The 22,138-nt window shown below is 55.2% G+C and overlaps 1 protein-coding gene across 2 annotated transcripts in view; it reads left to right on the top strand.

The window, feature by feature from the left end:
• ATP2A3 (ATPase sarcoplasmic/endoplasmic reticulum Ca2+ transporting 3) overlaps positions 1 to 22,138 on the top strand; it is a 59,216-nt gene that overhangs the window by 5,728 nt on the left and 31,350 nt on the right. For both annotated transcript variants that reach the window (XM_054847451.1, XM_054847453.1), the window contains exons 2-5: positions 14,496 to 14,513; positions 14,957 to 15,039; positions 17,937 to 18,041; positions 18,785 to 18,923. In XM_054847451.1, coding sequence (XP_054703426.1) covers positions 14,496 to 14,513; positions 14,957 to 15,039; positions 17,937 to 18,041; positions 18,785 to 18,923 — 345 coding nt within the window. The remainder of the gene's footprint in view (positions 1 to 14,495; positions 14,514 to 14,956; positions 15,040 to 17,936; positions 18,042 to 18,784; positions 18,924 to 22,138) is intronic.

Here is a 22,138-nt window from a genome sequence, read left to right as displayed (position 1 = left end):
TCTTCTCCTGCAAAAAGGATGATGTGAAAGCAGGAGGCTTCTGGCTGCTGCTAAATCACCCCTGTCCTGGGGGTCGGGTCTGTGCTGGCATATCCACAGCCCAGGCAACGCTTCTGGCACGGACCTCCACAGTAAATCCCTGCTGGGCGCCTAAAATTGCAGATGCTGGCATGAAGCAGGGCTGAGCACGGGCAACTTTGGGCTACTTCGAGCAGATGGTTGTTATTTTCTGGTGGTGATAGCTGCCCTGTGCAGCACTCGAGAGCTGGGGTGAGCACGGCCGACCTGCGCCCTCCCCGACGCACGAAACCTCCCCTGAGAACGGCGTTCCTGTTGCCCTCCTGCGATCTGCAGCAGGGATCCGAACTGGTTATCGCAAGGTGTCGGAAGCTCACGGGGCTGGTGCGGCTGCACGCAACCCTGAGATGCTTTCATTTTCCCAGTCCTGAAAAATAAGGTTATTTGATGCTTTTTCATATGTTCAAACCTCTGGAGGAGCCAGCTTTGCTTTTTCTCCTACGTGCGACATTTGCAAACGGGTGGGATGCTGGTGCCCCTCCAAAAGGTTTTTTAGGGTTATTTTTTGTAAGCCGTGAGCCAGATGTTGAGCGTTTGCACCCTGTGCCTCTTGCCCAGCTGGTCCAGTCCCGCTCCTGGGGAAGGGGCTCCTCCCCGCGAGGCAGCTCTGTGTCTGGACCAGCCACAAAATCCTTCTCGTGGCTCGTTGAGCTTGCCTGGCAGGGCAGGGGGTGCCGCATCCCCAATTTTGGTTTCGGGGCTGTGCAAAGGAGCGTTAAGAAGGTACGAGCTACACCTAAGCCATACTCCGTGGGGAATTAGGGCAGTGAAAGCAGAACGGCAAATCTCTTTCGGCAGCGTGTCTGGGTGCTGCCATTGCACAAGGATGCTCTAAATCTCCTGTTTAATTTTTTTTCCCCGCCAAAAAGCCCGTTTGGGTGCTTGGGCAGCTCTGGTGTGCAGGGCAGCGCTCCCTGCCCGCCCCGTTGGCTCGCTCTGTTCATTGCAGCCAGCGGTGATGCGAGGAGGAGGACGGTGTTTCCCGGGCCGGGTGTGGGTTAGTTCAGTGACCGGCTGGCAGAGCGGTCCGGAGGGGGAGGCACGTGGGAGCGGGATGGGGACCAGGAGCCGAGCTGCTGGGCCAACGTTTTCTGGGAGCGCCGCTGGTGCCCGCGGTCTCAATTAACAGGGAGGAAATATTAAGGCAGGCTGTGATTGTCAGGAGAGGGATGGAGTTTTCTCCTTGCTTTTTTTAATGTTTTCTTTTTTTCCTTTTTTTTCCTTTTTTTTTTTTTCCCCTCCCCTTCCACTGGTTTTCACGTAGCATTCATGGATGACCTCCATTGTATCTCAGATGGGGTGAAGGCAACGAAGGCAGTCCCTCCTGGTCAGAATGTACACCACGGGCAGGAGAAACGGCTGATGCTGGGGAGACTGGGAGGACTGGGGAAGGCGGGAGCGATGGATGGAGGAGAGGGCCCACGGCCGCTGTGGGTGGGCTGGTGGGCAGGCAGAGCAGGACAGGTCTGTCTGGGGCTCAGTCCAACCTGGTGCAATATTAATACCCAGCAAAACCCAGAAAGCACCAACCCCCCTATCCCATCTCCATTTATTATTGTGAATCTGATTTTTTTCTTCTTTTTTTTTTTTTTGCCGGTATTGTGACTCATGATCTTTTTTTATACCTCGGTGTTGGTAGTATTGGAGGTAGAAGTATAACAGTAACCTATATTAAAAAAAAATTACCGACTGCTCGGTCGAGCTGCTGTCTGTACCAATTACCTCGCTGGAAAACAGGTAGCAGAGATCTGGGCTGGTAGCGCAGAAATGTTGAAGAACCGGAGCCAAAAAGCAATAGAGAAAATTGTGGTTACTTGAGTATTTCCATGACGTGAGCGTGCGCCAGAGGCTCCTCCGTGGGCGGTTAACCCCTCACAGGCAGGGCCGCAGGCAGCTGCCTGCTCCGCCAGCGTCCAAGCAACGACCGCGCGGGTGGTGATGAGCAATGCTGGGACAGGAGACTCGTTATTCCTGTTAGGATTAATGCAATTAATGCTAATGGGTCTTTTCTAAGCCATGGCTTGGTGGGTGACTTGGCTGAGTTGAGCCAGTCATCTCACGAAAGGAGGGTCGGATTTGAGTCCAAAGTGTTGCTCTTTTGAAGAGAAGTTGAATTAATCCTTGCTAGCAATTAACCTCATGTCTATAACTAGTATTTGCTGGTTTTTTGTGGGAACCTCCCAGGTTTTGAGGTTTGGCTGCTCATTATCACTCTGTAAAAGCCTTTTCTCTTTCTCACCCACAGAGGTGGTAAGTCCAAGGTCAGGCTGTGGTTTGGTAGCAGTCCTGTCTACCTCCCAGGATGGGGTCCGTGCCCATGCGCCGCCTGGTCCAACGTGTCCCCAGGCATCAGGCTTCTTCGGGGCATGTGATGGCACCTCTCTGTGACCCGCGGTGGCTGAAATCTGAAATTTTGTACCTCTTTGTGGAGTCTAGACCTATAGTACCCCCTAAATGCAGGAGTGTCTGCTCTGATCATCAAAATCCTCCTACAATTTAAATGTTCAGCAACCTGCTGGATGTGCAGACGGAGGTCCTGGCTTTGTCATGTGTGCTCCCATGTGAACCCATTTGAGATTATATATATATTTATAAATATATCTAGCTCCCATTTGAGATTTTATAAGTATATATCTCTACCCCATTATATATATATATATATAAAAAAAAAAATTCCTCCCCCTCAACATTTGCAAGTCACTATGGGACACCTTTGGGTAAAAGATCCCTTTATGGAGAGGAAGCAAAACACAGACAATAAAACGATGTTTATTCCCTACGAGAGGTGACGGGTCGGAGCCCATCTCGGGCTCTGCAGGGCTGAAGGCACTCGAGGATGAGCGACACCGCGCTGGTGGCCCGGCCCAGCCGCACGGCAGGGTCACCGGCAGCATTGGAGGTGCAATGTTTTGGGGAGGAAATCCGCTTCTTGCTCCTGCGTGTCCCCTGTGCCCCAGGGTTCCTGTCCGCGGTATTTTTGCTTTGGGTGTTTCCTGCTATTTAGCCACGATGTGTATTTTAAACCAGCGTCGGGGGGGAGGTGGGGAAGGGATGTGAGTTAATTCAGCCCGAAAGGCAGGGTTGTGGCGGGCGTGCTCGTCTGGGCGGCTGCGGGAGCGGTGGGGGACGCGGTGCCAGGGGCAGCCCTGGTGCTGATGGGTTTTGCTCCATCCCGGTGAAATCACCTCCGGCGCATCTGTGTGGTCCCCAAAGCCACCGGCCGTGGCCGTACTGCTTCCAGGAGCTGGGTGGGAAAGCTGTCTCTGACACTGGGACCAGTCCCCGCGGCGAGTCCATTCTTCCTGGGGGGATGGATGGCCAAAATGTGGTTTGTTTTTTTTTTTTCCTTTTCTTTTTCTTTTTTTTTTCTTTTCCCCCTCATCTTATCGGAGAAGATCCCTGGAGTCCTTACAGAGCCACCCTCTGAGCAAACGCAAGGGCTGTGTTTTGTATGTTATATATTTTGCTTTATTATATGGGGGGTTTTGTTTTGTTTTTTTTTTCTCCTTCTGGTTTGGAAACAGCTTTTCTTGCATTTGTTGCTGATAAGAATCAGTTATTTTTTGGGGACGGGTGCGTGGGCCAGGGAGATTCTCTCTTCTGCTTCCTTCACCGTGGGGAGCGAAAGCACAGAGATCCTCGAGGAGGAACTCAGTCAGCTGAGCAGTGACTCCGGCCGCCAGCGATGCCCGAATCTCCAGGGATTTGCCCTTTAAAACCTCAGCTCAGCTGGATTTTGCCGAGCAGGCAGCGCCCGTCCCCGGGAGGCGGTCAGCCGGGGTCAGGATAACCCTCCCGAGCAGGCGCTTTACCTGCCTGTTTGCACTTGTCTTTTTCCACTCTGCAACCTCCGAGTCAACAGAAGGTCTAAAATAAGGAAAGTGTGGGGAGCGAGTGGAAAAATAAAAATAAAAAAGGCCAGCTCAGCGGTGCAGGGTGAGAGAGGGGAAGCGATGGAGCTGCGTCCCTGGCTCTCTCGCTCCGGTCACTGCAGAGGGTTCCCCTCGGGTCACCGTGTCCTTTGGGGTTTTTGCAGATTTTCTGGGCTTTTGCACGCTTTGGAGGTCAGGGACCTTCTGATGCCGGCAGGTAAATGGAAACCCCGCCGGAGGAGCCGAAGTGTTTTGATGCACTCCCCTCCGGAGGGGCGTCCTGCGGTGCCCCGGGAGGAGCTGGGGCTGCTGTGCAGCGCTGGCTCAGGCCTCTTCTGGGGCTCCTCCTGTATCTGTAAAAACCTAATTGAAATTATTCACCCCTTTTTGACATAAATGTATATAGGTTTCTATGTATACGTGCATATATGTGTAAGATTTTATCCTTGTACCTGAATGTACATAGGTATCTGTGTATAGATACATACATAACGTTTCATCCTTATAGGCATGTATAGATACATACATAACGTTTCATCCTTATAGGCACGTATAGATACATACATAACGTTTCATCCTTATGGGCACGCACACAGATATTAGACATAGTTAGAAGGAGATTATGGAAAAAGCCTAGATGGGACTCGTGCGTCCAGGGATCTCCAAGTATGTCACTTGAGTAAAGGAACTGCTTCAACTGCAGAGATATGTGATCCCCAGGGAGTTCATCATGAGAAGTATTAATTGTCCGACTCACCCCTTTTTCCCATCCAGAAGAACAGATCTATTCTACAGAAATTTTTTTCTTCTGATATAATCTAAACTAAAGGCAGCGTAGACTTCATTTTCCAGGAAAACCCATCCAAGAGGATTGCTGAAAATAGACCGTGCTCTGAGAACAGATACCAGAAAAAGCAAGTGTGTGTGTGTGTGTGGGGAGCCAGGTCAGCTGGGGCAAGGAGTTCTGCAAAAAAAATTATTATTATTAATACCAATAATCTTAGTTTGAGTTAATTGAGTTGAAAAGCACCTCATCAGCACCTGTGGGGGTCGGGGTCGGAGGATGCACCGCCCTGCAGATACACTGGCTGTGTTTTATCAGCCTGATTTGATTTGGCAGCAGATGGGAGACGGGTTGAGACGCCGTATTCAAACTTTCAAATTTCACAAAGGTTTGCTGTGGCAGAGGCACTTCCTCCAGAAAACAAACAAATGGGAAAACCCCCCCCAAACCCACCCCCTGCAGATCTCTGCGCTTTTAGGATGGAGTCAGCTCCCTTCGGTCCCCAGCTTGGGGCAGGGTCTCCTTCCAGCCCGGCGTGCAAAGTTCAGGTTTTCCTGATCCATAAGTACACAGCCCCGCTCGTGTGCTGAGATTCGGCTACAGGTGGCAGCAGGATCTATTGAAATATCTATTGAAATATCTATTGAAATATCTATTGAAATATCTATTGAAATATCTATTGAAATATCAGTTTTTGGAGCAGGGTGATCAGCTTCCTCATTTTGGCATGGAAGGGGAGAAAATGCTGCTCGGATTTAAAAGCAATATCTTGTAGTTCTTTTGTTGTTGTTTTTTTTTAATTGAGGTTACTAGTCTGGGGCTTGGATTTTGTGGGGGTTCATCCTGCAATCCCCAGTGGGTTGGCTCTCAGAGGTGTCCAGGAGTTGGTGGTGGTCGTGGGATGGGTCCACACCAGTTGCAATTCAATCCAAAACCTGCCGTCTGCAAGGTGTCGAGCAAAAATAAAAAAAAGCGGCAAGGCAGATTGTGTGCTGGGCTGCGCCATGAGTGCTGCGGAGTCGAGTGCCTTTTGGGGGAGAGGGAGGAAGTTTTGTGTCGTTTTGTGCTGGCAGGTTGACGCGGAGGTGGGGTGGGATGTCAAAGCGCTTCCCCTCCCGCCGAGGGCAGGTTTGGGGCGGGAGGGTTTGGTGTCGCACGCCGAGGCGGGCACCGTACGGCGGGGAAAAAGCTGGGGTTACGCTGCGGGGGGAAGGTAACCCCCTCCCTGCCTGTGTCCTCCTGGGGCGGGGGCTGCTGGGTGTTTCAGTGCTGAGAGTCCCTGGACCGGCTGGTCCCCGAGCCCCGTGGGGCGGTGGAGGAGATGTCCTCCGAGCAGGGATGCACCTGGGCTGCTTGGCCGCTGCCGGACACGGCAACCAGGAGCCACTGACGCTTTCCACATCACTTGGCTAGTGGCATGCTTTAGTTACGTTTATTTTTGTTATTTATTTTTATTATTTGTTTTTTATTTTATTGTTTGAATTTGTATGCCGTGCCAGTGCGATATCCTCAGTGGTTCCTTACAGCCTCATCAAAGGTGCTGGGCTCGGTGTAAGTGCTCACCAGACCCTCGGGGAGGCAGTTTTGGGGGACGCTGTTCCCCCCGCTGAGTCGCAGCAGCCCTTTGCTGTGTGCTGAGCAGCATCTCTCCTCCAGGAGCAAACGCATCCTATTTTGAAAATGCATCCTAGTCTCATTTTTCTTACCTGCCTTTTCAGCCCCAACATCCCTTTTTTCCTACTTTTCAGGAGAACCACCCCAAACACAGTCCCGCCTCGCTCTTCCCCAAGCCTTGCAAAATTCAGCTGAAAGGCGCAGCCCAATTTTCGGTGCCAAAATTCTTCCCTTGGGGCATTTGAAGCCTCCTGGGGCCGTGCACGTTTTCCCGGCGCTGGGCAGGATGGGGCAGCCGAGCTGACCCTGCAGCACGGGGCATCGCCGGGGCTCCTGGCACCGCCGCCTCCGTGGCTCCCTGTCTTTGGTTTCCTAAACCTAAATTCCTCGATTTTCTGTCGCCGGGTGTTGGACTCGCTACGAGTGGCCTATTTGTGATGGCGTGTGGTGGTCCGTCGTGCCCGGAGGGGTTACGAATTCACTGCAGCGTTTTGCCCTGGCCTGGCCGGTGCTTTTTCTGCCAGCGGGCTGGGTCGGAGGGGTTTGGGCTCAGGCTGGCGGCTGGGCTTGCGGTGCGGGGGGCGGCCAAGGGCAGGAGGCTGCAGCGGAGCCCAAAAGGCTGAAAAAACATTACCGGGCCAAAAAACCGCCCAGTTTACTTAATGCTTAGCACTGGGGTATCAATGGGAAATTAGCTGGAAAAATAGTTTTAGGGTAATAAAGGAGGGAATGAAATGATATCTGTAGGGTGCAAGGAGAGGATATGCCGGAATTGCAGCGTGCCTCTTGAGTGGGGTTGTGGCAGTTCTGGCAGAAGGTTCCCACACGCGGCACTTACTCCCCTGCCTTTCCCCGAGGTTATGGAAAGGGTCTGCTCAAAGCAGAGATAAGGAGAAGCTTAAAAAAATCCCAACACAACCCCAAAACTAAAAAAAAACCCAAACCCCACCCCAGCTTAAACTTTATTTTATTCAAGCTCCTGTAGTGGTTTTGTTGGTTTTTTTTTTTTCTTTTTCCAAAACCTGTTACTATTTAAATGCAGATTTTTAGCTTTTCCACCCGGGAGCCGGAGCTGGAAATTCTTTCCACTGCGTTGGTGCAGGAGGGAACAAACCGCTGCTTTTAGTTTGCTCAAATAATCCATCCCAGTCTGGAGCCGCGGGTTTCCTCCACCCTGCTCCCTCCCACTCCCAAAACGATCCCGGGGATCCGCTGTGGGTGCCGATGGGGACAGGGATGGGGATGAAGCCACTGCTTGCAGCCTCATTTCCCCACGTTTTTCCCCCAAAATTTCCCAAGAGTTTATTCTTGCAAACGCCACGTGGGCACCGGAGCTGCAAGCCTGAGCGGTGGCTTCATTTTGGGGGGGAAAAAAGGGCAAAATCTTCTCCTCTTATTTTCATAGCATTAAGAAAAGGAGGTGGGTTATCGGTGGGGAATTGATTTGCTTTTCACTGTGGCACGGGAGGAGGATGCTTGGGGCTGGCCAGTCTTCGTGGCCCCACGCCGGGACGCCCTGCACCATGGCGGAGGGAAGCTCGTGCTACCCAACGCTTAGGGGATGAGCCATTTCCAAGAATAAAGGAAGGGAAGTTTGGGGTGGAATGGGCAGGCTTTTCCTTATTTATTTCACGCAGCTCCTTGGACCATCGGTCCGATGCTGCACTCCCACCTCCATCCCCGTTTCCTTCTACCTGGACAGTGGGATGCGGTGGTGGCGGCGGCGGCAGCTTATCCTTTAGCGCGGGGACATGCTGATTTTCCAGGGAAGAGGGGATACTGCAGGGTCAGATTTGCACGGTGCTTCACTGCTGTTGGGGGGCACACCCAGGATAACTGCGTTTCCTGTTCCCTGACCTCCTGAGCTAAGCTTAGCTGGCCAGACCGGGACCAAATGAGCCTTTCAGCTTCTCCACTTGGACCGCAGCAGTGGGGCTGCGTGCGTCCGAATGCACCTCTTCTCCCTGGGGACCCTGTTGCCATCCCGGAGGGACCGATGGCGTTGGGTTGGGAAGAGCAGCCTGAGGGTAGGACGAGCAGTCGCTCCGGAGTCCCGTCTGCTGGGGGAAGCCCTGTGACCTAAACCTGAATTTTTTTGGGCTGATTTTATTGCCAGCCATTTATGGCATCTGGGTGCCAGCCAGAAAACTGGTTGGATCCTTTCACCCTAAAGCATCGCTTGGGAAATAGCAAGGATGTTTGTGGCCCTTAAACCTCTGCTGACCGTCCTCGTGTGCTGCCCCGCCAGCCCTTGCCCGCCCCGGGCTGCCACCATCCAACGCTTCCTCTGGCCCCAAATTTGGTTATTTTGGGGGCTGTGGCTCCCCCAGCCAGGAGGGCCACTGGGCTCGAGCAGGGACGAGCGCCGGGGAGTTACAGGAACAGCAAACTGCCGGTGTTTGCCATGGGAGGGGGGGGTTGTGTCTTGTTCCTTTTATCTTCCTGCCGCCTTTCGAAGCGGCTGTCGCGGGCAGGCAGCGTAACCAAACCTCGCCTGGTGCACAGGAAAAAGCAGCTGCGAGGCGGTAAGCAAATAAGGTGCTGGGGGCCGGAGGTGCTTCCCCTGCCCATGGCACACCCAGGGCCACCACCGCCTTTGCTCAGGAGGGAGAGGCATGGGAGGAAAAGCACCCCTGGCTTTGGGACCAGCTCCTTGGGGGTGATGGAGGACGCGGGGAAGAGCCGGATCCTCCGGGAGCGGGTCGTGGTGCAAAGCAGAGCTTGGCCGTGGCTGCCCGGGACGAGGATGGGGATGTTCCCAGTGCCGTGCCCGCGCCCATTTTTAATGCACGGGTAATTGCTCTTTTCCCTGCCTCGCAGGGGCTCGGTGCAGCTGGAGACGCCGTTTGCCGCAGCCCGGCGGGCTCACGTGCCGTGCACACGCGCCCGCCGCAGCTGCGCCCGCCCGGGGACGCCATTTCCGCGCGTGGGCGGTTGGGGCGTGTGAGCCGCCGCTCTGGCCCTCCCCGCGGGCCAAGCCAGCCATCGCTCTGCCAGCCCTGCCCTCGCCGTCCCCCCGGCCCCTCTCGCTGAGGTCAGGGCCGGTGAGCCCCCCCCTCTGTGATGAGGGTGCCCTGGGGCAGCCCCCCACCCCGCTGCGATTCGGACGGATGGCTCCTGGGGTTTTTGAGTTAAACAGCTTGGCTGTGCAGCATCCTTATGTCCCTGTCTCGCTGCGATAGCACGTGGTGTCCCTGGGTCCGGCTTCCCCCCCAGCCAGCCTGGGCCCCGGCAAGCAAAGGGGTGCCAGGGCGGGCGGAGGGTGACCCCTCGGCCAAAGCCCAGCTGGTTCTGCAGGAGCCGAAGCAACCTCAGAAAGTCCCTTTAGCTGCGCCCTGAAGGTCCGGCTCTTCCCGAGCGGAAACCGCGTCCTGCCCTGGCACGTGGTCAGAGCCCGGCTGAGACGCGAGGCGCAGGAACGGTCTCCAGGGCTGCAGCGGCATCCAGGAAACTCAGGTGTGAAGCTGCGTGTGAAAGCAAAGCCGCGTGGGTTAATTTAAGTAATACACAGCCGAGGCATTTCGATAACTGCGCTTTGTCCTCTGTGAACGTCCAGGTAGCGTTAGCACCGTTAGGCTTGGAGTGTTTGTCATCCCAGATAAAGCTGAAACACCTGGGATTAGTTTGCAAACGCTGGGGTTTTTTTAAGCTTCTGCAGCTCAAGTGCGACCGTGCGAGGTGATGAGCAGCATCACGCCTCCATCCCCAGGCGGGATTTACAGCGAGCAGGTGATGGGCTGCGCTTGCTTTCAAACAATCCAGCAAAGCCTTTCCTGCTTGTGCACTCCGGCAGTTTTGCGGAGTGCCAGGGATGTGCAGCGGTGCCGGCTGTCACTGGGGATGAAGCAGAGCAGACATCCCGCCGGGACGGGATCCTTCCAGTGCAGCCGGTCCTGGGAAAGGCAGCCAGTTAAAATAACAGTTTATTCTGGCTGGTGTCTTGCGGGACGGTGGAAGGATCCCAGAGCAGCCCTGCCCTGGTTTCTGCTTTATGTCACGGGAAGGGGGCTGCTCTCTCAGCTGGGGATAGCTTAGGATTTTTTCTTACTCTTTTCACTGCTTTCTTGGGCCCTTTTTCCTGCCTGTTGGCAAAGTCTGGGAATCGGATGTGTCCCTTGTTTTGCCCATCCATTTCCCCTTCCCTGCATACGGAAAAAGAAATTAAATGAAGGGGGAGAGGAAAAAAAAAAAAAAAAAGGAGTTTATCACATAGAAATATGCTTGAAGGAAGTTATTTGGAGCAGAGAGCTGGGCCCAGGCGTGATGCTCACCGTTATCTGTTACTCTTCCTGCATCACTTGGTGGCAGAAGTGTTTCCCATAAGGGAAATCTGATTTTATCCTAGGGAAGGTCCTCAGATGGTGGGGAAAATGGCATTTCAGTGTTCACCTTGCAAGGCGTGTGCTGTTCTGGGTCGTACGCCGGATCTCAGCGTGCCCCAGGGTTTGCTTTGCAGTGTGCTGGCCTGGGAGACAGTGTCACCTCGTGCCTCGGTTTCCCCGAAAGCAAAGTGGGATGCAATTCCTCAATGCGGCTGCTGTAGAGCTGTGCTGCTCTGGGGAATTTTCTTTGAGGAGAAACTCAAACAATTCCTTAAAGCAACCCCAACACCATCCTGTTGCATTTTATTTGTTTGCTTTGGCCCGGAAAGCGGGGCAGGGTCTCCCCGGGGGCACTAAGGCTGTCGCCGAGCCCCGGGACAGCAGCCTGCACCCGTGCCGCCTGGCTCGCGGGTGGCACCCGTGTTTATTTACCTTTTCATCACCTGATTGCCGTGCCCTGCCATGCTGCAGGCGCCAGCCCGCGGGCTGCCAGCCCTGTTTGAGTTGGCAGGAGCCGGAGATTAACCTCCGGTTAAAATAGCCCGACGCCAGCCCCACGTCTGCCCGGGGTGGCCGGGCTCACTGCGTGCCCTTAGAGCATCTCATCCGGGTATTTTGTGGTGGAGCCAGAGCTGCCTGCGCCGCTTGATAATCTAGAGGAGAGCGTGCCCTTCCGCTGGTGGGAATGGTCCCGTCACCTCCGGGGGTTGCCACCAGGCACCCGTCACCCTCCTCTTTCGTGGCTCTGCTCTCCAAAGCCGTGACGAGGAAGAGCAGGAGCGGAGAAACTGCAGATACGCATCTGCAAGCCGCAGGTCCCACGCTAGGACTGCTCAGCTCAGGAAGCTGAAAAATTATGGTGCAAGCAGGTGGCCCCGTTTTGGGATACTCTAAGCATCCGTTATCACTTTCTGCCCTTGGTGGTGTTACGGCGTTTGTCTTCTGGCCGTATCGGGGGGCTGGGGCGCAGAGCGGGATCTCTGTGCTGAGCTCTGAGCCACCAGCCAAAGAAAGGGGCTATTCAGGTGCCGGCCGGGAGTTTCCATTTCGGCCTGTCTGCGTGCGCCGTGTTGTCCCAAGGAAATTGGAGATTTGGGCTTTTGCTGATTCCCTGCCTGCGGCGGGGTTCCCGGCCGGGTGGGACACGGCGGTGCCGCAGCTCGGCGGAGCGGTGCCGGCTCTGCTGCCCTGCCTGGTGCCACGGGGCTGGCTCAGATAAAACTTGGTTTCTGGCAAGTGGTGAATCCTCTTATTTCTAGTGAGACTTTGGAAGTGAGAGAGGAAGGCTTCAACCCCTAAATGTTCCTGTTTTCTGGTGGCTTTGATTCAGACCCGAAAACGTGAGTTTATGGTGACTTTCTGCCCTTTTTCTTTGGGGATTTGGTGCAAAACGGGCGCCGAGCTGCCACGTAGAGGGCATAGGAAGGAGTCACTAGGCAGGGGAGGCCCTCGGTTCTCAGCACCCTCAAAACTGGGGTTTTGGGGGGAGGCACCAGCAGCAGCATTGCCAATGTTTGGGGTTTGGTGCCAGCCATGGCAGTGTCACTCTGCCACCAGCGGTATTTCGGCTGGCCGCCCCGCTGCACGTGTTTCCTCCTGAGGTCACAGAAACCTGTTTTCATGCTTTAAGCAAGAGCTCATGCAAAGTCCCCGCTCTGCAAACGGCGTTGCTGCGGCTCTTCATGCAAACAGGAGATGCGCTAAGAGGACCGCGGCGTTTTGGGCGGCTGCTCGCAGTGGAAAGTCACCCCGGGCACCCCGGCAGAGCTGAGACCTGTGGGAACCCCAGCCGCCTCCCGCAGGGCACCCTGCCTGCCCCTAGCCCTCTCACCTCGCACGTTTGCACCCTTAAAATGGAGCCTGGATGGAAATAGCAGCAGCAGATCTCTTCTACTTTTAATTTGGGTGGCTCTCTGGGCTGGGGAGAGGAAGCCGGGGGTGGAGAGGAGCCGGCTGCAAAAGGGCGAAGAGCCACTTTCCTTCTGACACGCTCTGCAGAGTGATTCGAAACGTTGAAGCCGCTCCAAGATTATATATATATTTTTTTTTTTTTTGCTATACGAATAATTATAGGCGTTACGTACTGGTCTGTCTGTTTCTCGCAGGGGATCAGAGTAGCCTTGTCTAGGAGGGACGTGGGTTTAAAATAATTTGTGTCTGTGAGCACTGAGGAGCTGGTGCAGTTTGAAGCGTAAACACGTTCAGGCTTCTTGTTTTCACTGGTTTGTACAGTGAAGGTAGGTTTGGTTTTAGGTTTTGGTTTTGTTTTGGGGTTTGGTTTTTTTTTTTCATTTCTCTGAATGAAAATAGATGATGGAAAACAGCCGAGCAAGTTTTGCTTCCTGTTCTCGCTCAGAGCTCCGTGCTGGCAGTGCTCAGAGACAACCCCGTGTTCGGTCCAGCAGCAGGGCACCCAGCGTGTCTGCCTTGGGCCAATTCCTCTTGAACTTCAGCCGGTCCCTTATTCCCTCCCAGAAAGACAAGGAGTTGGAGGAACATCTTGGTTTATTATTATGCAGAAGTAGGTGGTGGACAGCAGAGGCTTTGGGACGGCTCTTCAGGAGATTTCTGCCTGATTTATTTCCCCCCCCCCCCCACCATTGGGAGGTTTGGGGTTGGGGCTCTCTGTCCGGTCCCCTCCTGCCCTGGAGCACCGCAGGATGGAGGCGGCAGGTGCCCTGCCCTGGTGCCGTGTCACCTCGGCGCTGGTACCCCGCTGTCCCTCGCAGCAGTGTGCGACGCCTCTGAGCCACCAGCACAGCCCTCACGAGGGTTTGCCGAGGCATGGCTACGGCTTGAGCTTCTCCATCTCCAGCAAGCTCTGCTGTGCTCAGCGGATCCGGGATTTCCTTTTCCGGGAGACAGCTGCAACGTCCGTGTTTCCCCACCTTGGGCTGTTGGCAGAGGTTTTGCTCTGGCTGCCAGCTCCCCTGGGAGCAGCTCTGCAGGCGACCACCCCAACTTTGGGAACAGTGGGCGCACATGGAAGCGAGCACCCGTCAGCGGCCAGAACCAGGGGGGGTTACTCCTGAGCCCTCCCTGGGTGCAGGACATTGCGGTCCTCGGCCAAACCTTGCCCACGGCAGGGCCAGCACATCCATCGCTGCGCGGGTGAGGAGACAGGAGTGATGCCCTTGGTGGGTACCAGGGTTTGTGCGTTGCCTGGCGGCCGTGGGGCCCTTTGGCACATGCAGCGTGTGAAGGTAACAGTCATCCCACGGGGACGCTGGAGTCTCGGGGAGACCGTGGCAGGCGTTTGGGAACCAGTGGGGGTTTTTAGGTTGTGCAGGTGACTGGGCTTGGGTTTGGCTGGGAGCAGTGTGGATGGAGGCTCTGCACCCCCCTGGGACTTGGACCAGCTGAGCATCGGCTTTGGATTTCTTTCCTAGAGCGTTGCGGGGTGTAAAGTACAACCGATCGATGGAAAACATGCTCTGAAAGTTACGGTCCCCAGCGTGTCCATGTTGGGTTTCTGGCAGGGTGTTTTACTCCTGGATTTGGAGAGGGCAGCTCCTGAGGAGTATTTTTTAGGCAGGCTGAGTGCAGGGATAAATGTTGCTGGAGCCATTTGCAGCAGGGACGTGGTGTTTCCCTGGTGTGGGGAGCGTCCAGTGCTGCGTACTTGGTGTCAGACCGAGAAGTTTGAGGACAAGCTGTCTTTATGTGGGAATACGTGCAGAACAAATTGCATTTTGGGGTACGGAATGGCCTGCTGGGGCATAAGGGAAGGGATTGCTAGTCTGGGCCCAAACCACTAATTAATCTTTTTATTTTTATCACTTTTTGCTTCGTTACGCTCGCTGGGCTGTCGATGAAAACCCGCAGAGCTCCCTGCAGAAGAAGGTGAGTCATGGGCTGGAGGTGAGGGTGGGTACATGCCTTGAGTGTGGGTGGAGGGTGCTGGGGATGAGGAGGGGGGAGTCTCTGGGGTCTTTTAATCGTTTTTAACCCCAGAGAAAGCTGGGCTGACAGCAGAGCTTGCCTGTGATGGCACGGCTGCCAGCTGTGAATAGGAACACAGAGGATCTGGTTTCTGTAGTTAAAACCAGACATAGTAAAACCAGTCCAATGCAAGAACTGAAGATGTCTAATATTAGAGAGAAAAATCCCCTGTTGCAGTGCTGGATGTCCTCACCAGCGCCCACAGCCAATGGACACCGGGAGCAGCTCCGCTGCAAGCGTGGGATGGGGTCCTGTTGGTCTTAGTGGCTGCGGTGGTCTAAATTACCTGTCTTCTAGGGGGTTTCTGAGCACTGACTGTGCTTGGCTTCACGTTTTCCCACCAGGAAAGTCCCTCTGGGAGTTGGTGCTGGAGCAGTTTGAAGATCTCCTCGTCCGCATCCTTTTGATCGCAGCTTTTCTGTCATTCGTAAGTACCCCAGGCTCGGGGGTGGGCACCGTCCAGGGCACGTACGGATCCGGGTGGCAGCCGACTAGCCAAGGAGCCAGAGCAAGGGTCATGTTGGATGAGGGAGATGTGGCACCAGTGCAGTGGTTTTCTAGGGTATTGGGACCATATCCTTGTGTCTACTTAAAAGGTGAGACAGTAGAATTTTTCAGTAATGCCGATCTACCCAAAAGCGATGTCGGAAAAACTACCTGGACTTCTTTCTGTTTCCCCAAGACTGTACCAGACAAAGGCGGAAAAGGGCCGTGGAAACCTTCAGTCCTGGGCACGTTTTGGTGGGATGCTGCTGTCTCATCCAGTTAAACGTGGCTTGTGCCTCACCTTGCGTAGATGGTTAAAACAGAAAGTGAAAGCATTTTTTTTCTTTATTCTTTGTCTTTTTTCTTGGATGTTTTTGAAAGTATTAACTGTCACAACACGACCAGATCCGTGTCAGGATCTGCTGAAATGCAGAACAATGTCTCTGACACGTGGAGATGTGCGTGTCCACAGTGCAGATGCATTCCTGGTGCAATGGCCAAGCCACGTGTCCTCGGGGAACTGGGAGGTGCTGGGAGCTGGGGGTCCTGGCACCACCTCCCTCTGTGCCTGGAGAGGCTGCCAGGACATCGCACAGCTTGTGTTTTCTTGTCCAGAGCACTGGTGATGGGTGATGAGAGGTGAGAGCAGCGCTTCAGGTGCCTGAAGCCGACTCAGAAACGCCAGGTATCACCTTCACCTCGGTCGGGGTGCAGGCAGCGGGGCAGGCACCTGCCTGAAGTGTGCACATCCACGTAGGGAAGCAAAGACGGGGCTGGGAGCGTTTCCAAAGCCCATGCGGCTGCCCTCCTCAGAGTGAAGTCTCCCTCCTGGAGCCCTTCTGCTCATTTTTCAATTAAAAATGAAAATCCAATCTGTTTATTTTTTAAAAAAATTTTTCCCCTCCCTCTGGCTGAGCCAGACTGGCAGCGTTTCGGCTGCCTGCGTGGGAGGTGCCTCCTGCCTGCTGTTCACTGCCTTCCCGTCCTGCCCACGTGGTTCAGAGATCCTGGGCTGGTGATGCCCAAGCTGGTGATGCTCAGGGCAGGCACAGCTCAGTTGGGTACAGCTGGGCACAGCACAGGGCGTAGTGCTTTCCTTTGAACCTTTGCTGATGGTATGGGGCAGGGTTAATGCTCGCTGACAAAATACGCCTCCCGGTGTGTCACACAGCAGGAAAATGTGATATTACATTCAGGTAATGTCAGGGACCTCCCTAGGATTGGGTTCTCCTTGTGTTTAGCAGGGCGTGAAGCCCAGCCCAGGCTGCTCCTGCCACTGGACCTGCCGGTGTGGTGCCTTCGAGGTGGTACCATCCACCTTCTGCTTCTCCAGATGGTGGTTTGCTCATCTTCAGACATTCCCTTCCTCAGTGGTTTATCTCCAGTGGAGCTCTTCTCCTGCCTTTCCCGGGGGAGAGGCTGCGTCCCTACGTGCCTTTCCTAGGAGGAGCCGTGATACCCCCCAGCACCTCCGGTGAGCACACAGCAGATTCTCCCCAGGACGTGCGGGCAAAGCCAGCCGGCAGTGGGTGCATCACCAGGCTCGGTGAGCCGGTGCCTGTGAGCGCTGCCGACCTCCTCCACGCTTACTAATGCCGAGAGGTGATGTGGGATCAGCTAAACTCAACGTCCGTGTGGTTAGCAAAGCTGCCTTTGTGGGTGGCGCTGAGTAATTGCAATACGAACCCCTTTGTACTTGCACTCTGTGGCGCCTTGGAAATGCTCGTCATCACATGCGGCACCTCGCTCCCCGATTGCCGATTTGAGCCTTATTTGCGGTGCCCAAGTACTGAGCCGTTAGCTCAGTTTTGCCCACAATCTACCTTGGGAGCAACTCTGCACGAGGAGACGTTTCCCGCTGAGCTGCTGGAGATTTACTTATTTTTTGCGTATACTCAGGGTGTTTGGCAGTGGGATGGCAAAGCCAAGTCTCCTGTCCCCTCCTTTCGGGTACGACTCGTGGGCAGATAAGGAGGGCGGCTGGTCCCTTGTGAGGTTCTGTACATTCTCAAAACAACACACAGTGACCCCTTTGTTGGTGAATTTGCAGAGCCGTTGCAATCTGCTTGGTGGCCGAGTCTGCCGTGGTGGCTCTGCTAATTGCCAAAGCAGGCGTGAACCCGTGTCAGAGGTCCTTTGTGCTGGTGCCCGCACTGCAGAGCAGTGAGGTGTTGCTATGTTGACACAGTGCAGGTTGACAAGCAGTTAAATGGAGTGAAAATATTTGTGTGTGTTTCATTTGTATTATGGTATGAGGTCTTTGTGGGATGGAAAGCGGGCTCAGGGTGGTAAGAAGCCACGAGGTCAGTCCCTGCTCTGCAGTGCTGCTTGTGCTGCATCAATTACTTGTATTGCATCGCCTAACTTCTGCCCAGGAGGGACTTCTTGGGGGCTGGCCGTGCTGCAGACAGCGACTGTAGTGGCTGCCCAGCTCTTGCTGGCAGCGTCTATCTGAGAAGTGGGCAAGTGCTCCCTGGTCTTCCTGCTCATCTGCTCATGGCCATGGTCTCCCCACAGGTGCGCTAAACAAAAATAGATGCTTTCCTGGTGCAAATACTCATCCAGGTTTTGCATGGCCGTTTGCTCCAGCCCTGCTCATTTGATGCACTAGGTTATCCCCAGCAGAAGGGTGGAGGCATCCAAGTTCAGCACCGGCAGTGGGATATGGCAAGTCCACACTTTCACCAAGCTGCATGGGGCTGGCCACCACTCTGGGTTGTCTTCTCTCCAGCAAACACCATATGTTGGTTGGCTCTCGTTTCGGTCCTTCTTCTTTTGAAAATGTTGGTGCTTGTTGTTTCAGCCACATTGTGGTCCTTCTCTTCTTTTGCCTGTCAGATCCTGGCCTGGTTTGAAGAAGGAGAGGAGACCACGACGGCATTTGTGGAGCCCATCGTTATTATTATGATCCTGATCGCCAATGCTGTGGTGGGCGTGTGGCAGGTAAGTCACAGCACACACCACACCCCCCCCCCCCCCATGCCCCACAGGTCTCTGCTCCGCGTGGCTGAGACGCTTCGTTTGAAGGTCTAGTTGCTTCTTGCTCTTGGAAACTCAATTCTCAAAGGTTCAATTTTTGTGTTGGCCGTGCTGCCCCATGCCCCAGTGCAGATGCTCAGTCGTTGGCTGCCTCTCAGCTCGTTCCTTCAATCTTTCTTTGGCAACTTTTGCAGTTTGGAGTTTAGGATCTTGCATTTATTTGCCATCCAGGTAAATGCTGATCGTCTCCTAGCCATGGCTAAATGCATTTTCCAAGGGAGGCTTTTGCCCTGTCCACCCGAAAACCATGGTGGCTGCTGCCCCTTGCCTCGCTGTATCCCTCCTGGGGGATGAACAAACACCTCAGCCAGCTGTGCTCCTCTTCTAGTGTATATTCACTTTAAGGCCCTTTATTTATCTGCAGCTTGATCTGAGGTGGGGTTGCTGGATGGGGAAAAATACATCTGGGTGGGATGTGCTGCTTCCCAAACCAAGAATGAGAAAATCAAGCCTAAAGGTCCATGCAGTGTCCAGGACCTGGTGTGAGCCATCAGGGACCATTTCAGAGCAGCTGAAGAAGACGCAGCACTTGCCCCATCCACGGTGCAAATGGACTCCAAAGCCAGGGCTGGGGTCTGGGTGCTCCTGGCTTCGCAGCGGGAACAGCAACCCCTCTGCCGGCAGCTCAGCTCCTCCTCTGCTTGCAGGAGAGAAATGCTGAGAGCGCCATCGAAGCCTTGAAGGAGTACGAGCCTGAGATGGGGAAGGTGATCCGCGCCGACCGCAGTGGGGTGCAGCGGATCCGCGCCCGCGACATTGTCCCCGGGGACATCGTGGAGGTGGCAGGTAGGGTGCCACCACCCCGGGGCACGGGGTGGGATGGGGGAGGTTTGGTGACGGGCAGCCTGTGGTCCTTGTGGCGGGAGGGCTCTGCCATCGTGTCCGGGCACGTCTCCTCCGGAGGCACGGCCACCGAGTCACCTCAGTTTTGCACACTTGAGACCTTTCCCCCAGCATAAGAAGGACGTGGGTCTGCTGGAGCGAGCCCGGGGGAGGGCCGCAAAGGTGATCAGCGGGCTGGAGCCAAACCGTTCTATGATCCTGTGATTCTATGCTTAGTTTCTCTCTTTAAATCCAGAGATGTGAAATGATTTGGGCCCAAGTTGGGGCTCATCAGCCTGACAAGGCTTTGCCCCGAGCGTAGGGCAGCAGAGAACAGCAGAAAAGGAGGAAAAAAAAAAAAAAAAGAAGTGTATCTTTCCAGTGCAGGTTTTGTGTCTCGGGAGGGTTTCCCTGTTTTCTGAAAGAACGTTTAATTTTCCACCAAGATTCCCTCTCTCTGGAAGCGGCTCTCCCATGCGCGCCGTGACGGGCTGGTGCTGGGTGCCGCACCGGTGGTGCCAGGCGAGCGCTGCTGCCGGCGTGGGGGGGGGTTCGATGCTGCAGGCAGCAGCGCTGGTCCTGCCTGCGTGGGCAGGCTTCCCTGGTAACCGGGATTTGTTATTCGGGGAGGGTGAGAGGCTGCGGGGTGCTTCTGCCTCCCCGGTTGGGCTGTGCCCCCCCGCCCCAGCCCTTCTGTCGGGGTTTTGCATTCAGCAAAGGATGCCTGGGGGTCTCCTGCCTGCCCCACCAGAGCTAAAGAGGATGCATTTCAATTATCCCATTTTGTTTGTTCGTTAAACGATGCCGGAAACCCCCAGAGCCGCAAAACTAATCCTCTCCTTTCCTCCTCGTGGCCCTGCTAGTGGAAACATGCTGCAATCCCTCCCGCACCCAGCCAGCTTTCTGTTATTTATGTCTTACAGTTGGGCTTCAGCTGGAAGATGAACATAAAAATAATGCAGGGAGGATCGAGCGGAGAAGCGCCGGCCAGATCCTCAGCTGGGCGAGCTGGCGGCACTCCTGAGCCACCTCCGGCAATGCACTCCAGCTGCTGACCTGGCCTTTAATTAATTTCATTAATAATTAATTAAATTCTGCCGTCTTTCCCCAGATCAAGTGCTTGCTGCCTGCCCATCAGCGGCTAAATATTACTTTTTAATGGCACAATCGGCATCACGACTGGGAGGGAAAGAGCTGAGCTCTCCTCTGGAGGGGTTTGCAAAATATTAGCAAATTAATTAGCAAATTGTGGGTTTAGGAGGTTATAGTGAGTGGCAAGGACGTTGTCGGGCTGCCTGATAGGAAAGTGCCCCGGGAGCAATAGCTCTGAACGTGCGGTGGACATCCAGGCGACATCCTGGGGACAGCAGGACAGCGCAGGCAGCAGGGCCTGGCTTCTGTTTGCGTGCACAAACTCAACGAGTTTGGCAGCAGGGAGCAGAAAACGTGCTGCGCTGAGACAGGAGGGGAGCGGTGGCTGCAAGTTGGCGAGCCCTTTAAACCCAGCTGATTTTTGCCCTTTTGTACCGAGGTGAGTCCTCCCGCAGGCAGCTGCGCAGGGATTGAATTCGGCTGCAGCGCCAGCTTTCTGCCTTGCCCAAAAAGCGCAGGCAGGGCCTTGCTGAGGGCCCTCCATCGGGTGCTGCACCACCTGCCCGCGCCTGCTTCGCTCAGGCAGCCTTGCTTCCCGTTTTCCTCTCTTCCCCTTGGCTGTCGGCACGGGGGAGGCTCGCGGCGCTTGGGAGATCAGCGCGCGTTTCGTAGCTGGCTAACGGTGGCTGCCAGCTCCGTACGTCTGTCCTGCGCCGCGCAAGTCTCTTGGGATGCTGTCGCAGTATCTACCCTCGAGCAGATGCTACCCCCGTGGCACCAGGGCTCGATGCTGTCTCTGGATGCTGGCAACGGATTTTTTTTCATCTGCAGGTTGAGCTAATGTTTGCAAACCCTCCCTGCCCTTCCTGGGGCGAAAAGGAACTCTTTGCTCCCTATAAGGTTCTCCAGCTCCCTCGAGCAGCTGCAAAGTCTGAGGGAAATGTTTGGGGGGGGGTCTGTGAGTCCCAGTGCTTAGTACCCCCCCAGCTCAACCCCCCCAAAAAGGGTGCAATGGGGAGCAGGGCAGGTCTGGCCGGACAGCAGATGTTGCACGCCCCGTCCCAGAGTGCTCGCATCTGCAGCTGGAATAAATGGCTGGGCGATGGAGCGGTGCCAGCCCTCCTCCCGCAGCACTCGGGGAGGGGGGGGAGGTTTATGAGCCCCGGGAGGAAGCGCTCGTTAAAATCTGGGATTTGAGACGATAGTTAGCGGCCAAGCCGGCAGTGTTGTGCAACGTGATGTAAGGCACTGTGAGCCGGGGCTCTCTTTGCCTCAATATTTCCGAAGCGCTGGAGCGCGGTTGCATCCAGCCGATAAGGGAGCAGGAGGAAGAGCCGCTCTGTGCCAAGGAGCTGGGAGAAGGAAACTCAGTGGGAATAACACGGGGTTTTTTTTAAGGAAGCGCATGCGCGTTGGCGGGCAGCGATCGATGGCTGTCAGTTGGCAGCGCTGCTTTCACCCGTAACCACCGTGCTGTGCCAGGGGACCCACGGACGGCTGTTTGTCTTGGCCACAAAAGGTCAACGGCTTCCAGTCAGCCCATGGACCCCTGAAACGGGGTTAAGGGCGGTGTCGGGAGGCTCAGGGTGCTCCACAACGGGGACGTTTTGGCTTTTTGCAGGGAAGAGGAGAGACGGGGACGTGGCGGGGTGGGCGGTGCGGGGCAGCAGGCAGGGCTGTGCCGGGTTTGGCTGGAGGGCAGAGGCGTGATGCTTGCTGCCCCAAGGACCGCGCGCCTGCACCTCAAACTCCCGCGGCTCTGCTCCGAAACGAAGAGACAAGATGCCTGCCCTCCCACCCGCTTGCTGGCAGGAGGAGGGATGCGGTGATGGATAAGGGGGTCCCAGCCGCCACAGAGCAGTGGATGTCACCGCAGAGGTGCAACCGGGGCGGGTGGGATGTTGGGGATTGCTGGGAACCCACTGGGGTCCTCTGCTCAGCCAGAGCTCCTTTGCTTCTTGTCCTGGCAAACCTGGCTTGAACCACAGTTAGTTTTGCTTGGGTGGCAGCCAAGGAAAGCGGTGGGCAGGGTTGGCAGGCAGGTCACCCCCCCACCCCCACCACCAGCATCCCTGTGCAGCAGGGAC

This window comes from Grus americana, chromosome 19, assembly GCF_028858705.1.
Source record: "Grus americana isolate bGruAme1 chromosome 19, bGruAme1.mat, whole genome shotgun sequence".
NCBI classification, from domain to species: domain Eukaryota; kingdom Metazoa; phylum Chordata; class Aves; order Gruiformes; family Gruidae; genus Grus; species Grus americana.
Note: the sequence above shows the minus strand (reverse complement) of the source record. Positions and strands in the feature narration are given on the sequence as shown.